Source organism: Cyprinus carpio, unplaced genomic scaffold (genome assembly GCF_018340385.1).
Source record: "Cyprinus carpio isolate SPL01 unplaced genomic scaffold, ASM1834038v1 S000006507, whole genome shotgun sequence".
NCBI lineage: Eukaryota > Metazoa > Chordata > Actinopteri > Cypriniformes > Cyprinidae > Cyprinus > Cyprinus carpio.
The window spans coordinates 118,381-140,695 of record NW_024879175.1 but is presented as its reverse complement, the minus strand read 5'-3'; the positions used below and the strand labels follow the sequence as shown (position 1 = coordinate 140,695).

At 35.6% G+C, this 22,315-nt stretch overlaps 1 protein-coding gene across 2 annotated transcripts in view; it reads right to left on the bottom strand.

Annotated features, from left to right (window-relative positions):
- Positions 1 to 6,835: 6,835 nt before the first annotated feature.
- The window catches only part of LOC109069944 (B-cell receptor CD22-like), an 89,666-nt gene continuing 74,186 nt past the window's right edge, over positions 6,836 to 22,315 (bottom strand). For both annotated transcript variants that reach the window (XR_006159371.1, XM_042754393.1), the window contains exons 3-4: positions 8,965 to 9,246; positions 6,836 to 7,024 (exon numbers count right to left, since the gene is read on the bottom strand). Coding sequence is in view for 1 of the 2 variants with exons in the window: in XM_042754393.1 (XP_042610327.1) it covers positions 6,948 to 7,024; positions 8,965 to 9,246 (359 nt within the window). In the remaining variant the exon portion in view is untranslated. The remainder of the gene's footprint in view (positions 7,025 to 8,964; positions 9,247 to 22,315) is intronic.

Here is a 22,315-nt window from a genome sequence, read left to right as displayed (position 1 = left end):
TGTAATGAGTTCTGCTTCCAGCTGTACTTTGCAGCTGAAGTGTGGTTCATTCTGGTGAGATTGTGAGGAGCTGCAGTCAAGACGAGTGGAAAAGAGCTGCAGAGAACAAAGCAGAAGTAAAACCAACAACTATCAGCTCAACGCCACACTCACTCAACGCTTTTATTAGGCCTCTTAAAGACCTAACTGAACCTGAAATTTGACCCAGAATTTAAAATTATGTCATGAATTACATCCTCATGTCGTTCTAAACCTGAAAGACCTTCGTTCGACTGAGGCATCTGTGACAGCAGGTATACAGCGAAACAGAACAGAGAGATAAAACTCCTCACACTGGTGCAAGAGCAGAAGTGTTTCATCACCAGCACAGCACTTCCTGAGAAGATGAAGCTCCCAAACTGACACAATGTTCAGGTCATTTCACGATAGTCAGTGTTGCAATGTCAGAAAAGGCAGATGCATCTGCTGCTGGATTCTGAGTATAATCAGCTGAGTATAATTAACAAACAAAGATTTTGTGAAGATGAGAGCAGGACCCAGACTGTATTCAGCTTTCACTCATGAAATCTGTTGATGAAGTGTGAAATAAGAAACTTGTAATAAATATTAGTAAAGAAAGATTCAGTGTTAAAATGTATATGTGAATAATATCTTGCTCAAAACATCCTCAGGATTCTTCTGCTGTCCTCCATCCTTTGTGGAGAAATTAATGGACCCTTTCACGTTTCCAGGATTAAAAAGTAAACTATAACAGGATAAATTTGTACATGAGAGACCTCAAATATCATTTTTGTGTTTCCACATAAATCTTTGGACTTTCCGATGTTGCTAATATTTCATTTCAGAGCTAAAAGACTGTAAATGTAAGTAAATCAGACATCTGCCCTCTGCTGGCTGCTTATAGACCCTGAGGATTGATTTGTATGTTTGTGATAACACTCATAGTCACAATAGTGATGTCTGTTTTGTGATTATTTTCTTTATTAATTTTATTAATTTTTACCATGAAACAGAAAAAAAGAAGACATTTTTGTACACTAAGTCTATTTGTTTATTCTTCACCATTAAATACTGAGTTTGAAACAAAGCGGTTTCAGTTAATAGAGGCAGTGGATGCGCGAGGTAAAAGAAACTAATAATAAATAGGTCAATAAATAGGTAAAACCAAATTAAGTGACAAAATAAAAAAAATATGTAGAAAATAAAAATAAGTAATAAAATAAATAAATAAATAAATAAGCAATTTATTATTAATTTATATTTATTACTTTTTAATAAATTACATTTAAATAATACATTTATAAATAAAACATATTATACTTTTACCTAAATTGACTTGTATTGAATTTAAGGAACACTTTTAAAAATAAAACATTATAATATTATTGGCATCTGTGGATTCATGATGAACCTTTAACATCCACTGAAACTTTTCATTGCACAAAAGGTTCTTTAGATTCTTAAAAGGCTTAGAAAAGGTGGTTCTCTCAAAGCTGCTTTGGGGAACCAAACATGCTTCTTTCATGGCATCACCGTGAGTTTACACACAGCACACGGAGCGTCTCTCTTCTCTTCTGTCTGTCTTTTCTCTCAGTTTAAAGACACTTTAATAAACAACAAACATAAAACCTACTCGTTTTCTATTCTATTCCTTCTTTGCAAAACTTTCTGTAGTGTTAAGACCCCAGGTCTAGGGTTCAGGGGTGAAACGTAAAATAAAGAGTGATAGTCAGCAGGTTACTTTTTTAGAAACCTCCTCGGTTTCTTTTTTTTTATTGTGAGGATAAGGTACAGTAATACAGTTGTTTTGTAAGAGGTTCACACAAAGAGTAAGAACACAAAAATAACTTCAGGGCAAGGCCAGGCCAAAATAATAAACAAAAAGAACTACCTTTAACCCAAAACTAAGTGTCCTAACAAACATAAAATGAACTTAACTCTTTAACTAACCCAAAAACAGGAGAAAAAAAAAACATCTCCAAAAATAAATGGCACCTAACTCTACAGCATTCATAAGCCACTTGCTAAACAGATCACATGATCGATCACACACAGCAAAGGAGAGGAGAAAACAACGTGAGTGAGAGAGAACAATAAACTTTCACAAAGTCTCACAATGAAGATAACAGCCTCAACAATCTCCAACAAGATGAACAACACATATTCTGCTCTCTCACGCCCCGATCAATTAATGTGGGACGTCCTGAAACATGACAGGAGAGAAAGAGAGAAAGAAACTGTTCTTTTCTTTGTAGATCAGTTTAGTTACAGCATCAGAGAAGAATCAGAACATACTCCAAAAAACACCTTTGACATGCACAGAACTGTCCAAAATATGGTTGTTCATGTTTTATTTTTTTCATAACAAAAACAACAATCTAAGACTGGAGAAGAAAAAAAAATGTTAACATTTTCTTACCATTTAAAGCAAAAAAGCCTGATGTGTTTAGTGCTGCTGACAGAACTACACTGATCTATGGTTAAAATGACTCAAAGTTAAGAAATGTGAAAAAGTCCAACAAACAAAACAGAAAAGTTTGTTTTCATGTGTATATTTATCAAATATAAATCTCACACTTCAGTAACTGCAGCAAAAAAAAAAAAAAAACAATGTGTATGAAATATCTAAAAATAACTAAATGTAAAAAGCAGTATATAAGAATAAATGCACTGTATTTACATCTATTATTAATCAAACTCTTTTTTTATTCTGTTGGTTCTATTGGCAGCACAGTGATTATAATAATGTAATAATAACTTTAGATCAGTTTCGCTAGAGTTGTGTTAAACATAAGAGCTCTTCTGTGAAGGATCTGAGGATCATCAGACTGTGTGTGTTTTGATTCAAGAGAGCAATCATACATTTGTGTTGTGTTTTACTTTCTTTCTTTTATATTCATTCATAGTAATTTATAATTTAATGATTTTATTATTCAATGTAATCATATAATAATTTATAATAATCATTATAGTCATTTACAGTAAATACCCATTTCATTGATTTATTAATTGATTCATCATGTATATTATATTATTGTTTGTATAATATTTTTCTACTGTTGTTTAGTCTTATGACTGTGTGGTTAAGGGCTGTTTGTCTTCATGAATCAGAGATCCGAGGGAATGGAAACTCAAGGTTTATGGGATGTTGTTGTGGATCAGTTTGGTGTAACAGAACTTGTTGAATTTGTGCTGGTCTGACGAAGTCTGAGCATTAAAACATACACAACTAAGATTCTTCAATAAACTCTGCTCCTTTTATCATCACTTCATCTGCTGCTTCTGCTCTTCACTGGATTTTTCCTCCGTCAACTTCTTGTCTGATAGAAGACTGTTAATACAGTTTTGGGTATTTTGGGCACCAGACAAGACCCCTGTTAACAGGTTTTGGGTATTAGACTACTTTGCTGAAGAGTTGTTCTGTTACAAGACAAAACTGATATTTTCTGATGGGATCTGGCTTCTGGGGCTGGATCTTAATTATCTGGCAATCTAACACTGGAGAAAAAAATGAATATGCTAGAGAGGCATTTGTTTTGCTTACGTAATATGTGTAGAGATAACAGTGCACAAGTATCTCTAAAGTAACTGAATCAAGCACGAGTGTAAGCAGTTCACTCAGATTCATTTCTGAAGCAATGCAAGCGTCACTGTGTCTGCTGCTGTGAATCTCTTTCAGCCGTCTGTTGTCTTCACTGCACTCAGGGACCTTTAACAGATAAAACAGATACAAGATGATGTGTTATGATGTGAATAATGAGCTCATTCTGTTGATGATTTACAGTTTTAAGATCACAGTGAACCTCTGATCACCACAAATAACTGAATCACTAAAAGCAGATTTATAATGTAAAAGAATCAATACACGCCACGATGAGTCACGTGACTTTAGGAATCATAGTGAAGTGTAGCAGAAACGGTGATGGTTCATATTGAAGGTCAGTGGTTGGACTGTAATAGTGATGAAGCTTGTCTTGTGTTTCTCTCACCTCTGTCTGTGTTGTGCTTCAGTTCAGAGTACAAAGTGTCTCCAGACTCACTGCTCTTCTCTGAAACACAACAACACACATCTGAACAACACTAATAACTGATCATATGAGGACGCAGCGATGCCTCAAACCACAAAGAAACCACAGATTTATTGATTAATAAGTGAGAATATCATTTCCAGCCAACAGAATTAAAATCAATCATTATAATTATTTAATTTTATTAGCAGGTTCTGTAAAATATTTATCCTATATTATTATTTTAAACATTTTCACATGATCTGTAACCTGCTGATGACAACATTTCAGATCATCTCTTTATTTAGCTCTTTGTTTGTCCTCAGATTTCATTTCAATCAGAATATTACGAAGTCCAGCACCTATCATGAAAAACAAGTTATTATATATAATAAAGAAATATGCACTTTAATTTAATTAATTAGAAAGTATTAATGTTTCTGACGATGATCATATTGTTCAGGTGAAGTTAAGAGAATTTATTTTAACCTTTGTCCATCTTTTTCTTGTTTTTCTTGACAGTGATCTCTGAATATGTGACATCTGCCAATGGCTCCGGATCACCTTAAAAAAAGCTTATATGATTTAATTAATGCTATTTGTTGATTTTGAACGATATGTGTTTAAATAAGGTTTATGAATCAACATTTGTCTCTCTTCTTCACTTCAGTCACAACGTCACAAATCTGATCAGAATCTGCTGGACAGCAAACAAGCATTGGAGGATAAAAGGTGAAAAGTAAAACAGTAAAACAAAAATAGTTCAAAAATTTAAAGAATGCCTGGTGTTCAAACATCATTGGGACTTTAATTGCAATGGAGACAATTAAAATATCCACAGAAGACTATCACTTTAAATGATTAGTTAGTGAGGCTGACCAGACTGTAGAGGAGAGTTTTCTGGTTGAGATTCTGCAGATTGATTTGGGACTGATGTCTGGTTAATGTTACGCTAGTGCTGATCTATAATAGAAACAGAGAGCATTATGGTCACTCAAGAGGTATCTGCAGTGATTACACTGACTCTTTATGCTGATATTTAGATCTTCTCATGAGCCTTTATTCATAAACTGTATCTTTCATGTGTTCCTGTTCAGTTGTATTAATCATGTCATGAACTGCTCCACACCTTTGTTCTTCTTGTATCTCCACAGCAGCAGCAGTGAGATGAAGATCAACAAGCAAACACTCGATCCCACAACCACAGCAGTGACCAGAAGAGAAGATGAAGCTGTGAGACAGGAGAACACACACATGCAGATCTGATCGTGAGTCACATACTGTGTGATAAAATAACAAAGGTACATCAAATCACTCATTATTCCCAGACTTCTGACTTTACACTCATGTCCCTGCTGGATATAACACTAATTTCATCAGAAAGATGAGAAAGACCTCAGAATGATCACTAAAAATATCTAAAAAAACCAAAGCAGCACAAACAATATATTAACAGCACACATGAAGTAACTGAAATAGTGTTTCAGTTTGGCCTAATCCCAAATTATTTATGACTGTATACACTGTTACACTGAACTGAATGAAACAGTTAAGAATTATCCATGTATTCTGTTTATTCAGTGGTTAATAAATAAATGTGTTCTGCATATGTTTCATGAATATGGCTCTGTAGTGGACACTCAAATGTGAGACAGTGGACAGTCGCTGATGTCTGTTGCTGTCTGACAAAAAAAAAAAAAAGACCTCTCTGGACACATCTTGTGAAGGTAAATAAGTGAACAATTGCAGAGACACACCAGAAACCCTTCTTAAACATTCATTGATTTATAGTTTATTAACAGTTTTTTTTTTCTTTCTTTTATTATTTTCTGAGAAATCCTAGCCTTGCTCTGTTACATGATGATCTGCTGTGCTGGACTGTATATGATAAATGAGGTAAGTCTGAGTTTGTGCATGTGTGTATACATATATAGTGTACACACACACATTACATACACTGTGTGTGTTATTGTAATAGACATCGTGCAGTTAATTAGTCCACAACCATTAATCAATTCACTAATATGACAAAAAAAAATTGCCTGTGGTGTTCCTCATTTTTAAGATACTTTGAAAAAAGCCTGTGCTAAATGAATAAATGTAAATATTTTGTTATTTTTATGTAAATCCCTCTTTTTTTTCAATGAACAGCGTACACAGAATCTCAGAGCAGCTGTGGTAATAACAGGAGACCCATCTGGTGAGAGCAGCACTGCAGACTTTCCTGATGCTGACGAACCTGCAGTCATGAGTTCATCTTACTATGAGTGCCTGTGTTCAGTTCAACATTATACAGAAAAGCAACTGAAAGTACACTAAAGTGCACTATTTTTCTGCTGTATCTGTTGAGCATCAGGAGGAGATCATGGACCATTTTCACAAGACTGATGATGCGTTTCAGCGGCCATCAGCGCCGTAAATCCTCACAATTTTTGTATATTAAAAAAAAAAAAAAAAAAATGATGTATACATTTGTAACACTATACTTTGTATTATATTACATTTGTATCAAATTACAAAAAACTACTAAGGCTAATGCGAGGGTGTTTCTAATGCAGCGTCTTTAGTAGGGGATGCTAAATTTGACATCGTTCTCTCTTCTGACTGCTGTTATCAGTCTCTGACAATTTCTTTCCTTTGATTTAAAGTGGATTAGTGGTTCAGTTTTTACAGTGTATGACAGTATTTATCATGTTTTATAACAAACACATCAAGTTGTCTTCTGTTAAAAATGTATAGAAAGTAAGAGAGCTCTGACCTTTTACTGTAATCTTAACTGTATTACTGAACTAGCAGTATCATCTTCCTCGTTGTGCTATGCACCAGTACTCTCCTCCATCAGAGACGCTCACAGACTCGATTGTTTTAGTTTCATCACCCGTGGATTCAGGGTTTGAGTCTTTTCTCCAGAGAATTGTCCATCCAGTTAACTGTCCCACATCACAGCTCAGAGTAACTCTGTCTCCAGTGAACACTGAACTCTGGGGTTTTTACAGTCAGAGCCGGCTTCGGTTTATCTGTGAGTGTACAGTGATGCAGAGTTGAGTTCACTTTATTCATCACTCTTATTTATTCATTCTTTCATTTCCATAAAGAAAACTCTAACACTGTAAATTGGTTTAAACCATTTAAGTTCCCAAAATTTATAATTTACATTAATATTTACATCACATTATTACTGTGAACATTTTCCATTTTAGTCCACTAAACAAAGAATATTTCTTAATATAAATTAAACTAAACACTGCTGAAATACTTTGTGTATCTGGATCTGAATGAAATGAAATAATCAATCATTAGCAATAGCACACACACATGAACATCACTGCATCAGAAACAAGTTTACACAGATCACACTTTGTTCCTGAAATCAAGATTGGATTTTAAACGAATGAATAAAAGGGCCTCAGATATTACTAATAATTATGTAAATGTTTTAACAAAACTGTAGTTTATTGTTTTAACTCATATTTGTATTCTATTTAATTCATTAATAATAAATTAATAAACATGGAAGCTCAAATGTGTGACCTTCTGTCATTACAGTTTATGCATCATATTTGGTGCTAAATTAAATCTATTTAAATGTTTGTTAATCTATAAACAATACACACTGTTGTTATTCATGATACTCTCAGATGTTTGAACTTCTGATTAATTTTTCTGGATTATGTTGTTTTCTCTTCTGTTTTAATGATTTATCTGTAGTAATCAAGAGTATGTTTAATTATTGAAATACTAAATCTTACACATTAACAATTTATTACAAATATATACCCCCCCCCCCCCCCCCCCACACACACACACACACATCCCAGAAACTTTTCTTCTGGTAATATCAATCACTTTATCAATATTTCTACTTTAAATTGTGCAGGTTATTTATTTATTTATTAGCATTTAGGTTTAATTAATAATTAATTAATTATTACTCTTTTAATGTTAATGTTAACTTTGAATCATGGAGATATCATGGACGATGTGCTGGGTTTAGTGGTAGATTGCTGCCATAAAATAAAAATAACATGAAATATTAACTACAGTCACTAGATGACTGCGACGATCACTCACTCGCTCATGTTCAGACATTACACAATCATTATTATATCAATAATACAAGAGACTCTTTGTGTACTAAAGTACTATTTTTGCAGTTATGTTACAATATTTAGACAAATTATGAATTAGAGAGGAATTATTTTGACATTTGTTCACATGTTTATGTTGTCATTACACACATCTGTGTCTTCATGAACCACGAATGCAGAGTTTCACATTGTGAATGTTTTTTAGTGCTGCCACTTCATTTATTTGTATTTGTTTCTTGATTTATGGCTGATTTAGTTACTTTATTTGACAAACCGAAAGTAAGTAAATTATATCTATAAATATTTAAATAAAATAAATAAATAAAAATTAACAGTGTAGATCTGGGTGAATCTGTGAAGAAAGAAGACGGAGCTCTTTCAGTGAACTCGTCAGAAACATGATCTGATCATCTGAGTTCCTGTATTTCTGTGACACTGATGTTAAAGAGGAGAGATGTGAGGAGTGATGGTCTCATTGTGTGTGTATTTATTTATTTACTTTTACTTTTTCTCAACTTTAGATTTTTTTACAGTGTATTGAACTGTTGCTCAAGTCCTTTCTTATTCTGATTATAGTGAATATCATCTGTAAACACAGTGACAGTGACTAAAGTAAATATCAAAGATGTCGATGGAAAGCCTTGTCACAGTTTACATGACATTATAATAAACCAGAACCTCCACAAAAACACACTCAAGATCTGTAGGACTGTATCTAAACAGGAATAATGACAGAATAATGATTTATGAACTGATTCAGTCCTCTTATAAGAACAGATGCTGCTGCTACAGAAGAGTATATGAAAAGTGTTGAGCCAAAAAATATTGATGTAAATGATCATTAAACAGATGTGAACATGAACACTCACCTGATACAGTCAGTGTAACAGCAGCACTGATGTCTGATCTCTGTGAGTCTGATCTCTCTCCTCTACAGCTGTATACAGCACTGTAAGACTCATCAGCACTGAAACTGAACTCTGCTGTTGTTGTTGTTGTTGTTGTGTATGGATTGTGAGTGTTTCCATCTTTAAACCAGCTGTATGTCCACTGAATGTCTCCTGCTCTCTGTATGTCACATGTGAGAGTGACTGTCTCTCCTCTGAACACACGCTCATCTGGACTCACCTTCACTACAGCTTTTGGTCTCTCTGTATTAATACACATATGAGTAAATATTGATAAAAACAGCATCACAGTATCATGATCACTATTATAAACCTATGAGAAAAATACTGCATTAAATTTAAGATCTGGTTTGCTTGTAGATTGTATTAATTACATCAAAACTGTTGGTAATTATTGGTAAAAACTAAATAAAACATTGATATCCAGACTTCATTTAAGTCATTAAGTTAAGTTATTTTGTATTCACATGTCACACTTATGGATTGTACAATATTTACATAATTTAAAAGCGTATAAAGAGTGCTGAACGTGACGTGATCATGAGAGAGATTGAATTGTTTGTTGTTGCATAAAGTGGTTTGTTTTTAATACCATAATTTTTAAGCGCTAAAGAAGGGTCGTAACATAGGGCACAATGTATTTTATTAATTAAAAGGGAATTTACTGTATTTATTTATTTTTATACCTGTACATTGTATTATACACTGCCTCTCTCTCTTTAATGATGTTAAACATATAAATATTAACAGCCAATCAAAACCTACTTATGAGAAAAATACTGCATTCAATTAAAGATCTGGTTTGCTTGTAAGTTTTGTTTTAATTATTACATCAATGGCATATGATTAGAAAATTAACAAAAAAAAAAAAAAAAAAGCCTTCACAGAAATGGTGTTGCATCAGAAATGGACATGCAGAGAACAATAAAGACACCAGAACAGAAACATTCATGAATCTGCTTATTAAATACAGTTTAATATATTCAGAAACACTATAAATTAAACTAAACACTGCTGAAATACTTTGTGTATCTGGATCTGAATGAAATGAAATAATCAGTCATTAGCCGAGCAACCACACACATGACCATCACTGCATCAGAAACAAGTTACACAGATCACACTTGGTTCCTGAACTCAAGATTGGATTTTAAACTAATATGAATTAAAAGGGCCTCCTCAGAGTATTAATGAATAATTAGGTAAATGTTTAACAAAATGTAGTTTATTGTTTTGAACTCATATTTGGTTTCTATTGAATCAGTAAGAAATAAATTTATCAACATGGAAGCTCCAGTTATGGTGTGACCTTTGTCATTACAGTTTAGGCATCATATTTGGTGCTTGCTAAATAATCTATTTAAATGTTGTTCATCTATAAAACAATACACACTGTTTTTATTCATGACTACTCTCAGAGGTTGAACTTCTGATTAATTTTTATGGAGTAGTGTTTTCTTTCTGTTTTAATGATGTATCTGTAGTAATCAAGAAGTAATGTTTAATTATTTAAGTACCTAAAACTTACACCATTAACAATTGTTGTTTTTTTTTTGTTTTTTTTAGGACAAATATATAAACCACCCCCCCCCCCCCCCCCCAAACAACACACACACATCCCAGAAAACTTTTCTCTTGTAATATCAATTCATCTTTAATCAATATTTCTAACTTTAAATTGTGCAGGTTATTATTTTATTATTAGCATTTTAGGTTTTCATTAATAATTAATTAATTATTACTCTTTTAATGTTAATGTGTAACTTTGAATCATGGAGATATCATGGACGATGTTCTGGGTTTGGTGGGTTAGATTGCTGCCATAAAATAAAAATAACATGAAATATTAACTACAGTCACTAGATGACTGCGACGATCCACTCAACTCGCTCATTTCAGGACATTACACAATCATTATTATATCAATAATACAAGAGACTCTTTGGTGTACAAACGTACTATTTTTTGCAGTTATGGTTACAATATTTAGACACAATTATGAATAGAGAGGAATTATTTTGACATTTGTTCACATGTTTACATGTGTGTCATTACACACATCTGTGTCGTCATGAACCAACGAATGCAGGAGTTTTTACATTGTGAATTTTTTTAGTGCTGGCCACGTTCATTTTATTTGTATGTTGTTTTCTTGAGTGTTATGGCTGATTTCGTTACTTTATTGACCCAAAACCGAAAGTAAGGTAACTTATCTCTATAACTCTTTTAAATCAAATAGATAAATACAACAAATAACAGTGAAGATCTGGGTGAATCTGTTGAAGAAAGAAGACGGAGCTCTTTCAGTGAACTCGTCAGAAAACATGATCTGATCATCTGAGTTCCTGTATTTCTGTGACACTGATGTTAAAGAGGAGAGATGTGAGGAGTGATGGTCTCATTGTGTGTGTATTTATTTATTTACTTTTACTTTTTCCTCAACTTTAGATTTTTTTACAAGTGTATTGAACTCTGTTGCTCAAGTCCTTTCTTATTTGATTATAGTGAAATATCATCTGTAAAACACAGTGACAGTGACTAAAGTAAAATATCAAAGATGTCGATGGGAAAGCCCTTGTCACAGTTTACATGACATTATAATAAACCCGAACCTCCACAAAAACAAACTCAAGATCTGTAGGACTGTATCTAAACAGAATAATGACAGAATAATGATTTATGAACTGATTCAGTCCTCTTCTAAGACAGATGCTGCTGCTACAGAAGAGTATATTGAAAAGTGTTTGAGCCAAAAAAATATTGATGCAATGATCATTAAACATGATGTGAACATGAACACTCACCTGATACAGTCAGTTGTAAACAGCAGCACTGGTGTCTGATCTCTGTGAGTCTGATCTCTCTCCTCTACAGCTGTATTCACTGTAAGACTCATCAGCACTGAAACTGTACTCTGCTGTTGTTGTTGTTGTGTATGGATTGTGAGGGTTTCCATCTTTAAAAACTCTGTTATGTCCACTGAATGTCTCCTACTCTCTGTAGGTCCAATGTGAGAGTGACTGTCTCTCCTCTGAACACACGCTCATCGGGGACTCACCTTCACTACAGCTTTTGGTCTCTCGTGTATTAATACAACATATGAGTAAATATTGATAAAAAAACAGCATCACAGTATCATGATCACTATTATAAAACCTATGAGAAAAAATACTGCATTAAATCTAACATATGGTTTGCTTGTAGATTGTATTAATTACATCAAAACTGTTGGTAATTTGGTAAAAAACTAAATAAAACATTGATATCCAGACTTTCATTTAAGTCATTAAGTTTAAGTTATTTGTATTCACATATCACACTTATGGATTGTACAATATTTACATAATTTAAAAGCGTATAAAGAGTGCTGAACGTGACGTGATCATGAGAGAGATTGAAGTGTTTGGTTGTTTGCATAAAGTGGTTTGTTTTTAATACCATAATTTTTAAGCGCTAAAGAAGGGTCGTAACATAGGGCACAAGGTCTTTTATTAATTAAAAGGAATTTTACTGTATTTATTTTTTATACCTGTAACATTGTATTATACACTGCCTCTCTCTCTTTAATGATGTTAAAATTATAAAATATTAACAGCCAATCAAAACCCTACTTATGAGAAAAATACTGCATTCAATTAAAGATCTGGTTTGCTTGTAAGTTTTGTTTTAATATACATCAATGGCATATGATTAGAAAATTAACAAAAAAAAAAAAAAAAAAGCCTTCACAGAAATGTTACATTTGGTGTTGCATCAGAAATGGACATGCAGAGAACAATAAAGACACCAGAACAGAAACATTCATGAATCTGCTTATTAAATACAGTTTAATATTAGAAACACATGCTTTCAGTCTGACTACATGCATACAAAAGGTTTAAATACTGTTTTATTAAATATTTTTTCTTTAATTGATTAATGATAAACATGGAAGCACAAATGTGTGATTTTCTGGGTTCATTATAATTTATGCCCCATTTTTGATAAATTAAATCTATTTAAACGTTTGGTTAATCTATAAACGATCGCCCCGCTGTTGTTATCATATTCTGCACATGATTATAGTCTTCTGTTTAAGGACTTTTATGTTGAAGTGTGTAAGAGCCATTATGTCTTTTGTAATTCTGTTTTTGACCACTGGGTGGAGTGTGGGCCCAAATGAGTATATAGGTAGGCAAACGGTAAGAGAAGGCAGGTGTGTAATTAGAGGGAAGCACAACATTTTTGACCCGTGTCTGGAGGGAATATGTGGAGGCATCCAATGATATTTTATGTGCATTGTGCAGCAGAACTGTGAGTTAAATGACCAGTACGAGCTGTGTGATGAATAATCTGATAAAGCAGTACTTGGAGGACGATGTTTTGTTTGGATCTCACGCTGTCAACAAGAAACTACCCTACAACACCTCAAGTGACAAAATGATTGGTATTTATGTCACTATATATTGTCAAAAAATGCTTCTTTGTGGATTATCACGCATCGCTTTGGAACCTTTTGAACTTTTAATGGACTAATCACTGGATTTCGCTTTGGATTTGGATTTAATTGGACATAGCAGTGAATCAAGGAACAGCCGTGACGAAGAGAATAAATGAAGCCAATCAGGTATGTGTAGTGCTACTTGAGGAATGACTTTGTGTGCACACATGTAACAGCGTAAATCCAATGCATTGGTTGCTTGAGTTTTAATTTTGCTAAGAAGGTTAATGAATTCTACAGTCTGGCGAATATGAGTGTTGGGAATTATGATGATGATGTTGTGGCTGCTGGTGAACAAATAGAGACTACTGTGTCATTTGAGAAGGTTGAAAATGGAGCCTGTGAGAGAAAAGAGGCCTACTAGGTTAACTCCTAAGGCATTATTGGAAAAACTGGAAACTCTACAAAAGACAAGAAAGAGTAAGCTAAACTAAACAAGGCAAAGAACTTAATGGCTATTATAAAAGATTTTATGTCCAATCGAGAATATGAAAAGGAGGTACAGTGTTCTTGCGAGAAATTAATTAAATTGAGAGATGAAGCAAGGGAAGTGCACAATTCTGTGATGGTTCTTTTTCCCAGTGAAGAAAAGGAAAAACAACAAACATGGTTCAATGGAAAGATGTTGATTTGCAATGGGTTTATAGATGATGTTGAGAAATGGTTGAGTACTGAAAGTCAAGTTTCATGTTCTGGTGTTGATGAAAATGTATATCAAAATGACGTTGATCCAGAAGATAGCATTTCAAACATCTCACGTAAATCAAGTAAACCATCTAGCAAGAAAAGTTCGAACAGTGTGCGTAGTGGGAGATCTTCTGCTTCTTCAGCACGAATCATGGCAGAGGCAGAGAAGGCTTCATTAATTGCACGTGCAACTGCTTTAAAAGAGAAACATGCTTTGGAGCTGTAACAGGAAAAGCTGAGACACAGACAAGAACAACTGGATATTGATGCAGAAATAGCAGCTGCTACTGCCAAAATTGCTGTTTTAAATAATTCTAACAATCAGTCTCCTAAAACCAGCACTGATGTTATGAATGCATATTATGAAAAAGGAACTGTGATGAGTCGCAAAGAAAACGTTACTCTCAACCCTCATGCAGAGGAATATATGCCAAAGAAAACCACCCAGCAAGGAAGCTCAAGGAATGTGATTCAGCAAACTCACAGTGCACCACAAACTGATCTTAATGCTGCATCACCAGTGCAAACATCAAATGTAATGCAAAACAGTGATGGAACATCATCTTCAAAAATTTGCAGTATCATGCAAAAACAAAATGAGATTACTGCCCTCCTCGTACAACAACAGCAATCCAGTACACTGCCTCAAAGAGATATTCCGGTGTTTGATGGTAATCCTCTGCAATATAGAACTTTCATCAGAGCATTGAGCATGGAATAGAAGACAAAACCAAAAAATAATCGAGATTGCTTATACTTTCTGGAACAATACACACGAGGTCAGGCCTAGGGAACTTGTACATAGTTGTCACCATATGGATGCACAAAGAGGGTATTTGCAAGCTAAGGCATTGTTAAAAAAAAAAGAACATTTTGGTAATGAGTTTCAAATAGCTGCTGCGTATGTAGATAAGGTTCTTGAATGGCCTTCAGTAAAGTCAGAGGATGTAAATTCATTGCAGAGTTATGCTTTCTTTTTGCGTGGATGCTGTAATGTAATGGAAGAAATTGATTATATGGAGGAGCTGGAGATGCCAAGCAATTTGAAAACCATCATCACGAAGCTGCCTTATAAATTAAGGGAGAAGTGGAGAACTGTTGCCTGCGAGCTAATGGAAAGGCGAAATCATAGGGCACGGTTTAAAGATATTGTGGCATTTATGGAACGTCAAGTCAAAATGTCATCTGATCCACTGTTTGGTGATATCCAGAGTACCCAACCTGTACAACAGAAATCTCAATCTAAGACTAAAATTAGAAACAGCTTTGCAACAACGGTTGTTACCAACAGTAAATCAATCCAATGTTGTGAGACTGATTTAAGATCAAAGTCCCGAATTGTATGTTTGTGCTGCAAACGTGATCACTTACTGGATCAGTGCACACAAATGCAAAACAAGCTGCAAAGTGAAAAATTAAACTTTCTAAAGGGGAAAGGTGTTTGTTTTGGATGTCTTTGTGTTGGACACATGAGCAAGGATTGTGACAAGCGCTTGACTTGTACAGTATGTGGCCAAATGCATCCTAGCATTTTGCATATTCAACAAAAGGAAAGAATGGGCACTCAGGATCAGAAACGTTCATCTCTAAGTAGTGCACATGTCGCCCTTAAAATGTGTGGGCAAACAGGTGCCGGCGGTGATGGAGACTGTGCATTATCAATTGTACCAGTTCAAGTTAAATCCAGTAAGGGACAAAGAATAATTCAAACTTATGCATTTTTGGACCCTGGCAGTTCTGCCACATTTTGTTCAGAACGCTTAATGCACAGTTTGAAATTAAAAGGAAAGATTACTAATATTGTTTTGAAAAACAATGGGCAATCAAAGGCTATTAGTAGTACTATTTGACTGGACTGGAAGTGTCTAGCCTTCTTGATGACATCTTTTACAGCCTTCCAGAAGTCTTCACCCAAGAGAGAAGGCCTGTGTCCAGAGACCACATTGTCACTCAAAGGGATTTGGATAAATGGTCATATCTGAAAGGTGTTAAGATCCCTCAAATTCTTGCTGATGTGGATTTGCTGATTGGAGCAGATGCTTCCAAGGTAATGGAGCCCTGGGAGGTTATAAACAGCGATGGAGAAGGACCATATGCAGTTAGAACCCTATTGGGATGGGTTGTAAATGGACCACTCCAAGGAAGCAAGGATAATAGGAATAAGATCGAATGTCCAGATGTTACAGTTAACAGGATTTCCGTAAGCAAATTGGAGGAGATGCTCAGTAAACAATACAATCATGACTTTAATGAGAACGTTGCGGAAAAAAAGGAAATGTCAAGAGAAGAGCATACATTTATGGAAAAAGTAAGCAAATCTATTGAGCTTCAAGATGGACATTACAAGTTGAATCTTCCTTTCAGGATGGAAAAGCCCATGTTGCCCAATAACCTTTGTGTGGCTAAACAGCGCTTAATTGGACTGAAAAGGAAATTTGAAAGAAATAAAGCTTTCCATCAAGAATATAAAGAATTTATGGATGAAGTACTGAAGCAAGGTTATGCTGAAAAGGTACCATTGCATCAGTTAAAGCAGGATGAAGGGAAAGTTTGGTATATTCCTCACCATGGGGTTTATCACCCCAAGAAAAGGAACATTAAGAGTGGTATTTGATTGTGGAGCTGCCTTCAAAGGTACATCACTTAATGATCAACTTCTACAGGGTCCTAATTTGACAAATTCACTGTTGGGAGTTCTTGTGAGGTTTCGACAAGAGCCCAATTGCATTTATGGGTGATGTAAAGGCAATGTTTCACCAGGTCAAAGTTGCAGCAGAGGATTTGATTTTCTTCGGTTTCTATGGTGGCAAGATGGTGATTTAAAGCAAGAACCTGTGGAATATAGGATGAATGTACATTTGTTTGGAGCCGTGTCATCTCCAAGCTGTGCTTGCTATGCTCTATGCAGAACTGTTAAAGACAATAAAGCTGACTTGCCAGAAAAGGTAATTGACACAATTCACACAAACTTCTACATGGACGATTGTTTGAAAAGTGTAGCGTCAGAGGAAGAGGCCATCTTGATGATTAAAGATCTCACAGCTGTTTGTTTAACAGGAGGTTTCCAGTTAACAAAATGGGTTAGTAATAGCCGTGCTGTGCTGCAAACTGTACCTGAAGAACATAGAGCCCATGGGATAAAAATGATGGACCTGGATAAAGATCAACTACCAATGGAAAGAGCTCTTGGTTTGTGGTGGTGTGTTGAGTCAGATACTTTCAAGTTTAAAATGACTATCAAAGATCATCCTTGCACCTTTACTCTCACAGCAAAAATTATTCTGCAGGAGCTTTGTAGGACAAGATGTGGATGGGATGAATCACTACCCTCAAATCTCCAAAGACAATGGTCTCTATGGTTGAAAGAGCTTGGGAGGATTGCAGACTTCAAGGTGGATAGATGTCTAAAACCAACAGGGATGGACAAGCCTACTAGCGTTCAGTTGCATCATTTTGCAGATGCAAGTACCCTTGGATATGGCACTGTAACATATCTTAGAATGAATACAAATCTTGGCGTCCATGTAACTTTTCTACTCAGCAAAGCTAGAGTAGCACCTTTAAAACAAGTAACCATTCCACGTCTTGAATTGACAGCTGCTGTACTTGCTGCTCGAGTGGACAAGATGTTGAAGGCAGAGATACAGTTTCCATTGGGGGACTCTGTGTTTTGGACAGACAGTACGTCTGTGTTAAAATACATAAAAAATGAGGACAAACGTTTTTCTACCTTTGTGGCCAACAGAATCTCTGCAATAAGAGAAATGACAACACCATTACAGTGGAGATACATACCTACGTCTCAAAATCCAGCAGACTGTTGCTCCAGGGGTCTGAAAGCCGACCAGCTGTTAACAAACAGAGACTGGGTCAATGGACCAGGTTATCTGAGGAAACCAGTTGAAGAATGGCCAGTTCAAATATTTGATTGTACTCTTAAAGCAGATGATCTTGAGGTAAAGAGAAACATGTATGTAAATAGCACTGTTGTAAATGAAATACCAAGTGCAACAAATGCTACGCATAGGCTGATTACTCATTTTTCAGACTGGACAAAGTTGAAGGTTGGTGTTGCTTGGCTCTTTAAGTTAAAGAAAATTCTGAAACAAAGGAGTCAAAAGCGGAAGGAAATTCAAGTCTCTTTGGATTCTTCTGGAGTATTAATTTCTTCTAAGAAGATAGAGAAAGAGCTTCAAGACCTAACAAAGTCTGTGACCACACCGAATCTAACTTTGGAGGACCTGAATGAAGCTGAAGCAGCTATTGTTGCATTCGGTCAACGGCAACAGTTCAGAAAAGAAATTGCTGCTCTGTCGTCTTCACCTGTTTCAAAAATAAGAAGAGACAGTAAGTTATATAAATTGGATCCTATCTAGCAAGACGGTCTTTTGAGAGTTGGAGGACGATTGAGAAATTCTGGTATGCCTGAGGAAAGAAAGCATCCGATCATTCTGGCTAAGGATCAGCATATCGCCACACTCATCTTGCGGCATATACACCAACAGTTAAGCCACAGTGGAAGAAATCATATGCTTTCCAAGCTGAGGAAAAGATATTGGATCATTAAGGGTAACGCAGCTGCCAGAAAGATCATATTTAGTTGTGGCCATTGTAGACGTTTTGGAGTTAAGGTGAGTGAGCAGAAGATGGCAGACTTGCCAAAGGAGCGACTCCTTCCTGATCTGCCTCCATTTACAAATGTCGGGGTGGATTATTTTGGTCCTGTGGAAGTTAAAAGAGGACGTTCCCTTGCAAAACGTTATGGAGTCATCTTTACTTGCATGGCAAGTCGAGCAGTTCATCTGGAAGTCGCCTATTCTTTGGACACTGATTCGTGTATCAACTCTCTACGAAGATTCATTTGCAGACGAGGCCAAGTAAATCACATAAGATCGGACAATGGTACAAATTTTGTTGGAGCCGAAAGGGAGTTAAAGGAAATGCTTAGTTCATGGAATAAAAGCAAGATTCAAAGGGTAATGCTTGAGAAGGGTGTCCAGTGGAGTTTCAATCCTCCGGGAGGTTCACATTATGGCGGAGTGTGGGAGCGTATGATCAGAATGGTCAAAAGAATTTTAAATTCGATCTTACATCAGCAAACTTTGGATGATGAAGGATTCCAAACTGTGCTGTGCGAAATTGAGGCCATTCTGAACGATCGCCCAATAACCAAGCTGTCAGATGATCCTAATGATTTGGAACCACTTACTCCAAACCACCTTCTTCAGATGAAAGGTAAACCAGTATTACCTCCTGGACTATTTGACAAATCTGAATTATACAGCAAGAGGAGATGGAAACAGGTCCAGTATATGTGTGACTTATTCTGGAAAAGATGGACAAATGAATATTTGCCTTTGGTTCAGGATCGGCAGAAATGGAATGAGGAAAGGAGAAACTTTGTTCCTGGTGACATCGTTGTTATTGTGGATTCAACAGCTCCACGTGGATCTTGGTTGATGGGACGAGTTTTGGAAGTCTTTCCAGATAAAAATGGACTTGTACGTTCTGTGCGAGTACAAACTAAGACCAGTGTACTTGAGAGACCTGTGACAAAGCTTTGTCTGTTGTATGACAGCATGGAAGTGTAATGGACTGATTGCAAAGACTATTTACTTTCTGACCTACAGAGGACTGATTAATGCAGTGTTTTACAATGTTGCTTTGGGCTTTAATGGCTCATTGTATTAATCTTGTATTGAATTGTAATGTCTACATGCCATGTACAATTAGGGGCCGGGGTGTAAGAGCCATTATGTCTTTTGTAATTCAGTTTTTGACCACTGGGTGGAGTGTGGGCCCAAATGAGTATATAGGTAGGCAAACGGTAAGAGAAGTCAGGTGTGTAATTAGAGGGAAGCACAACATTTTTTGACCGTGTCTGGAGGTGAATATGTGAAGGCATCCAATGATATTTTATGTGCATTGTGCAGCAGAGCTGTGAGTTAAATGACCAGTACGAGCAGTGTGATGAATAAATCTGATAAAGCAGTACTTGGAGGACGATGTTTTGTTTGGATCTCACGCGTCAGAAACTACCCTACAACACCTCAAGTGACAAAATGATTGGTATTTATGTCACTATAAAGTATTTTCTGTTCCCATTGTTTCTGTGTTCACTTCCTGTGTTTAGTTCCTGTTTCTCTTGTTGTCTCATTTGTTTCCATAGTAACCCTCCTCTGTTACCATGGCTACTCATTAGCTACACCTGTTTCTTCTTGTCTGTATGATCTCCAGTGTTTCTCTTCTTTATTGTCTGCTCTTATACGGATGAATCGTGAGCATTAGTTTCAGTTCCTGTATTTGTTTGTCTTGTTCATTGCTGGATTTACTTTTGTTGTCTTGTTTAAATAAGCTTTAAACTGCACTTGGATCCAACACTGTGTTTTACTGAAACAGAACAACAGACCCTCACAGATCCAGCAGTCACATTAATTCAGCTTCACCAAGAAACTCATTCACTCGAGGACCATCGAAGACTTGCTGGACGTTTCTGATCTAACTGACCTGCCTGACTCTGCTCTCATTGATTTCTTCTGTCATGGAATCAACAGCCGTTACAATCCACACTGATCTGTGATGATCCTCGAGGATCTCTGAGTGAGTTTCTACATTATTACACTCTTACGCTCTTTGTGTGACACTGATGTTAAAGAGGAGAGTGATGGTCTCTCTTTCGTCTGATTCACTGCAGGTTTAATGTGATTCAGCATCAGATCATCAGACGAACAGTGAACAAGTGTTATTTTATCTTTTATATTTTATGATGAGAATTGCAGCAGCTTGTAGATTCATGTAATAGAGTGAGGGTAACTAAATTCATTAATTATACATTTATAATGCATCTTTATTGTGTGTTGATTGATATTTTAGTTCATGGTTTGTAAGTGCATCATTGTATCATGACTTTAAGGCACTCATCATTATTAACTCATTAATAACTCAAACACTAATAGCAGCTCATGTCTTGTTAATGTGTTATTTTGTCATGACTTTATTTCAGGCATATTATCATTAATTCACTGTTAACTACTTACTAAATCCAGCTCATGATTTATTATAAACTTACTCTCAAATACACATGTACAGTCCAACAGAGAAAAGAGAATAACACAAAACAGATTATGATCATTTAAGATCAGTCATTAGTGTATTTAGTATTTTCTACATTTGATACGGAGGATCAGAAACGTTGATGCATTAACTATCAAACATGTACTAACATGAAGTTAAGACTGTGTTCTTCATGAATCCATATGATTTCAGTCATAGTTAAGATGCTCTTGATTGATTAATAATTTGCTCATGTCTTCACTAATCATGAGTTCATGTTGAAGTAAGTATTAATTCAAGTGTTAGTACATTATTATTCATGCACCTTTATTGTAGTGTTACCTAGAGAGAGTTCAGGAGTACAATGATATTCAACTCACCCTCCACAGTGAGAGAAACAGATCTTGAATATGACGAGATTGTTCCTTCATCTCTCCGTCCTCTACAACAGTACTGATCCTGATCAGATGTAGTTACTTCTCTGATAGTGAGAGTGTCTCTGTTTACAGTGTAACGATCAGACGTCTGTGACACTGGATTGTTTGTGCTGTCTTTAAACCACTCATATCTCCAGTCACTGTGGTTAGACTCAATCACACAGGTCAGGTTGACTGTCTCTCCAGTGAATACTGTATTGTCTGGAGTCACAGTCAGTGTAGATCTGGGTGAATCTGTGAACAGAAGAAAACAGACTCTGAATTAAACATCTGACTTAATGTAGCTGATAGTGATGTCATGATGATTAAAAATAGGCTCAGTGGTAGAGCATTGCGTTAGCAGCGCAAAAGGTTGTGGGTTCAATTCCCAGGAAACAAACACACTGGTAAAAAAATGTATAGCCTGAATGCACTGTAAGTCGCTTTTAAACATCTGCTAAATGCATAAATGTACTGTAAATGTATTAAAACATTATTGAACAGTTCCTGTTCTGGCGGTAGGGGGGACTGTTTTCAGTCAGAGGTTTCAATAAAGCATCTACATTTACATTTAATTATTTAGCAGAAGTTTTAGTCCAAAGCCACTTACAAATGAGAACAACAGAAGAAATCGAAGCAACAAAAGAGCATCAATGTAAGAGATGTGACAAGTCCT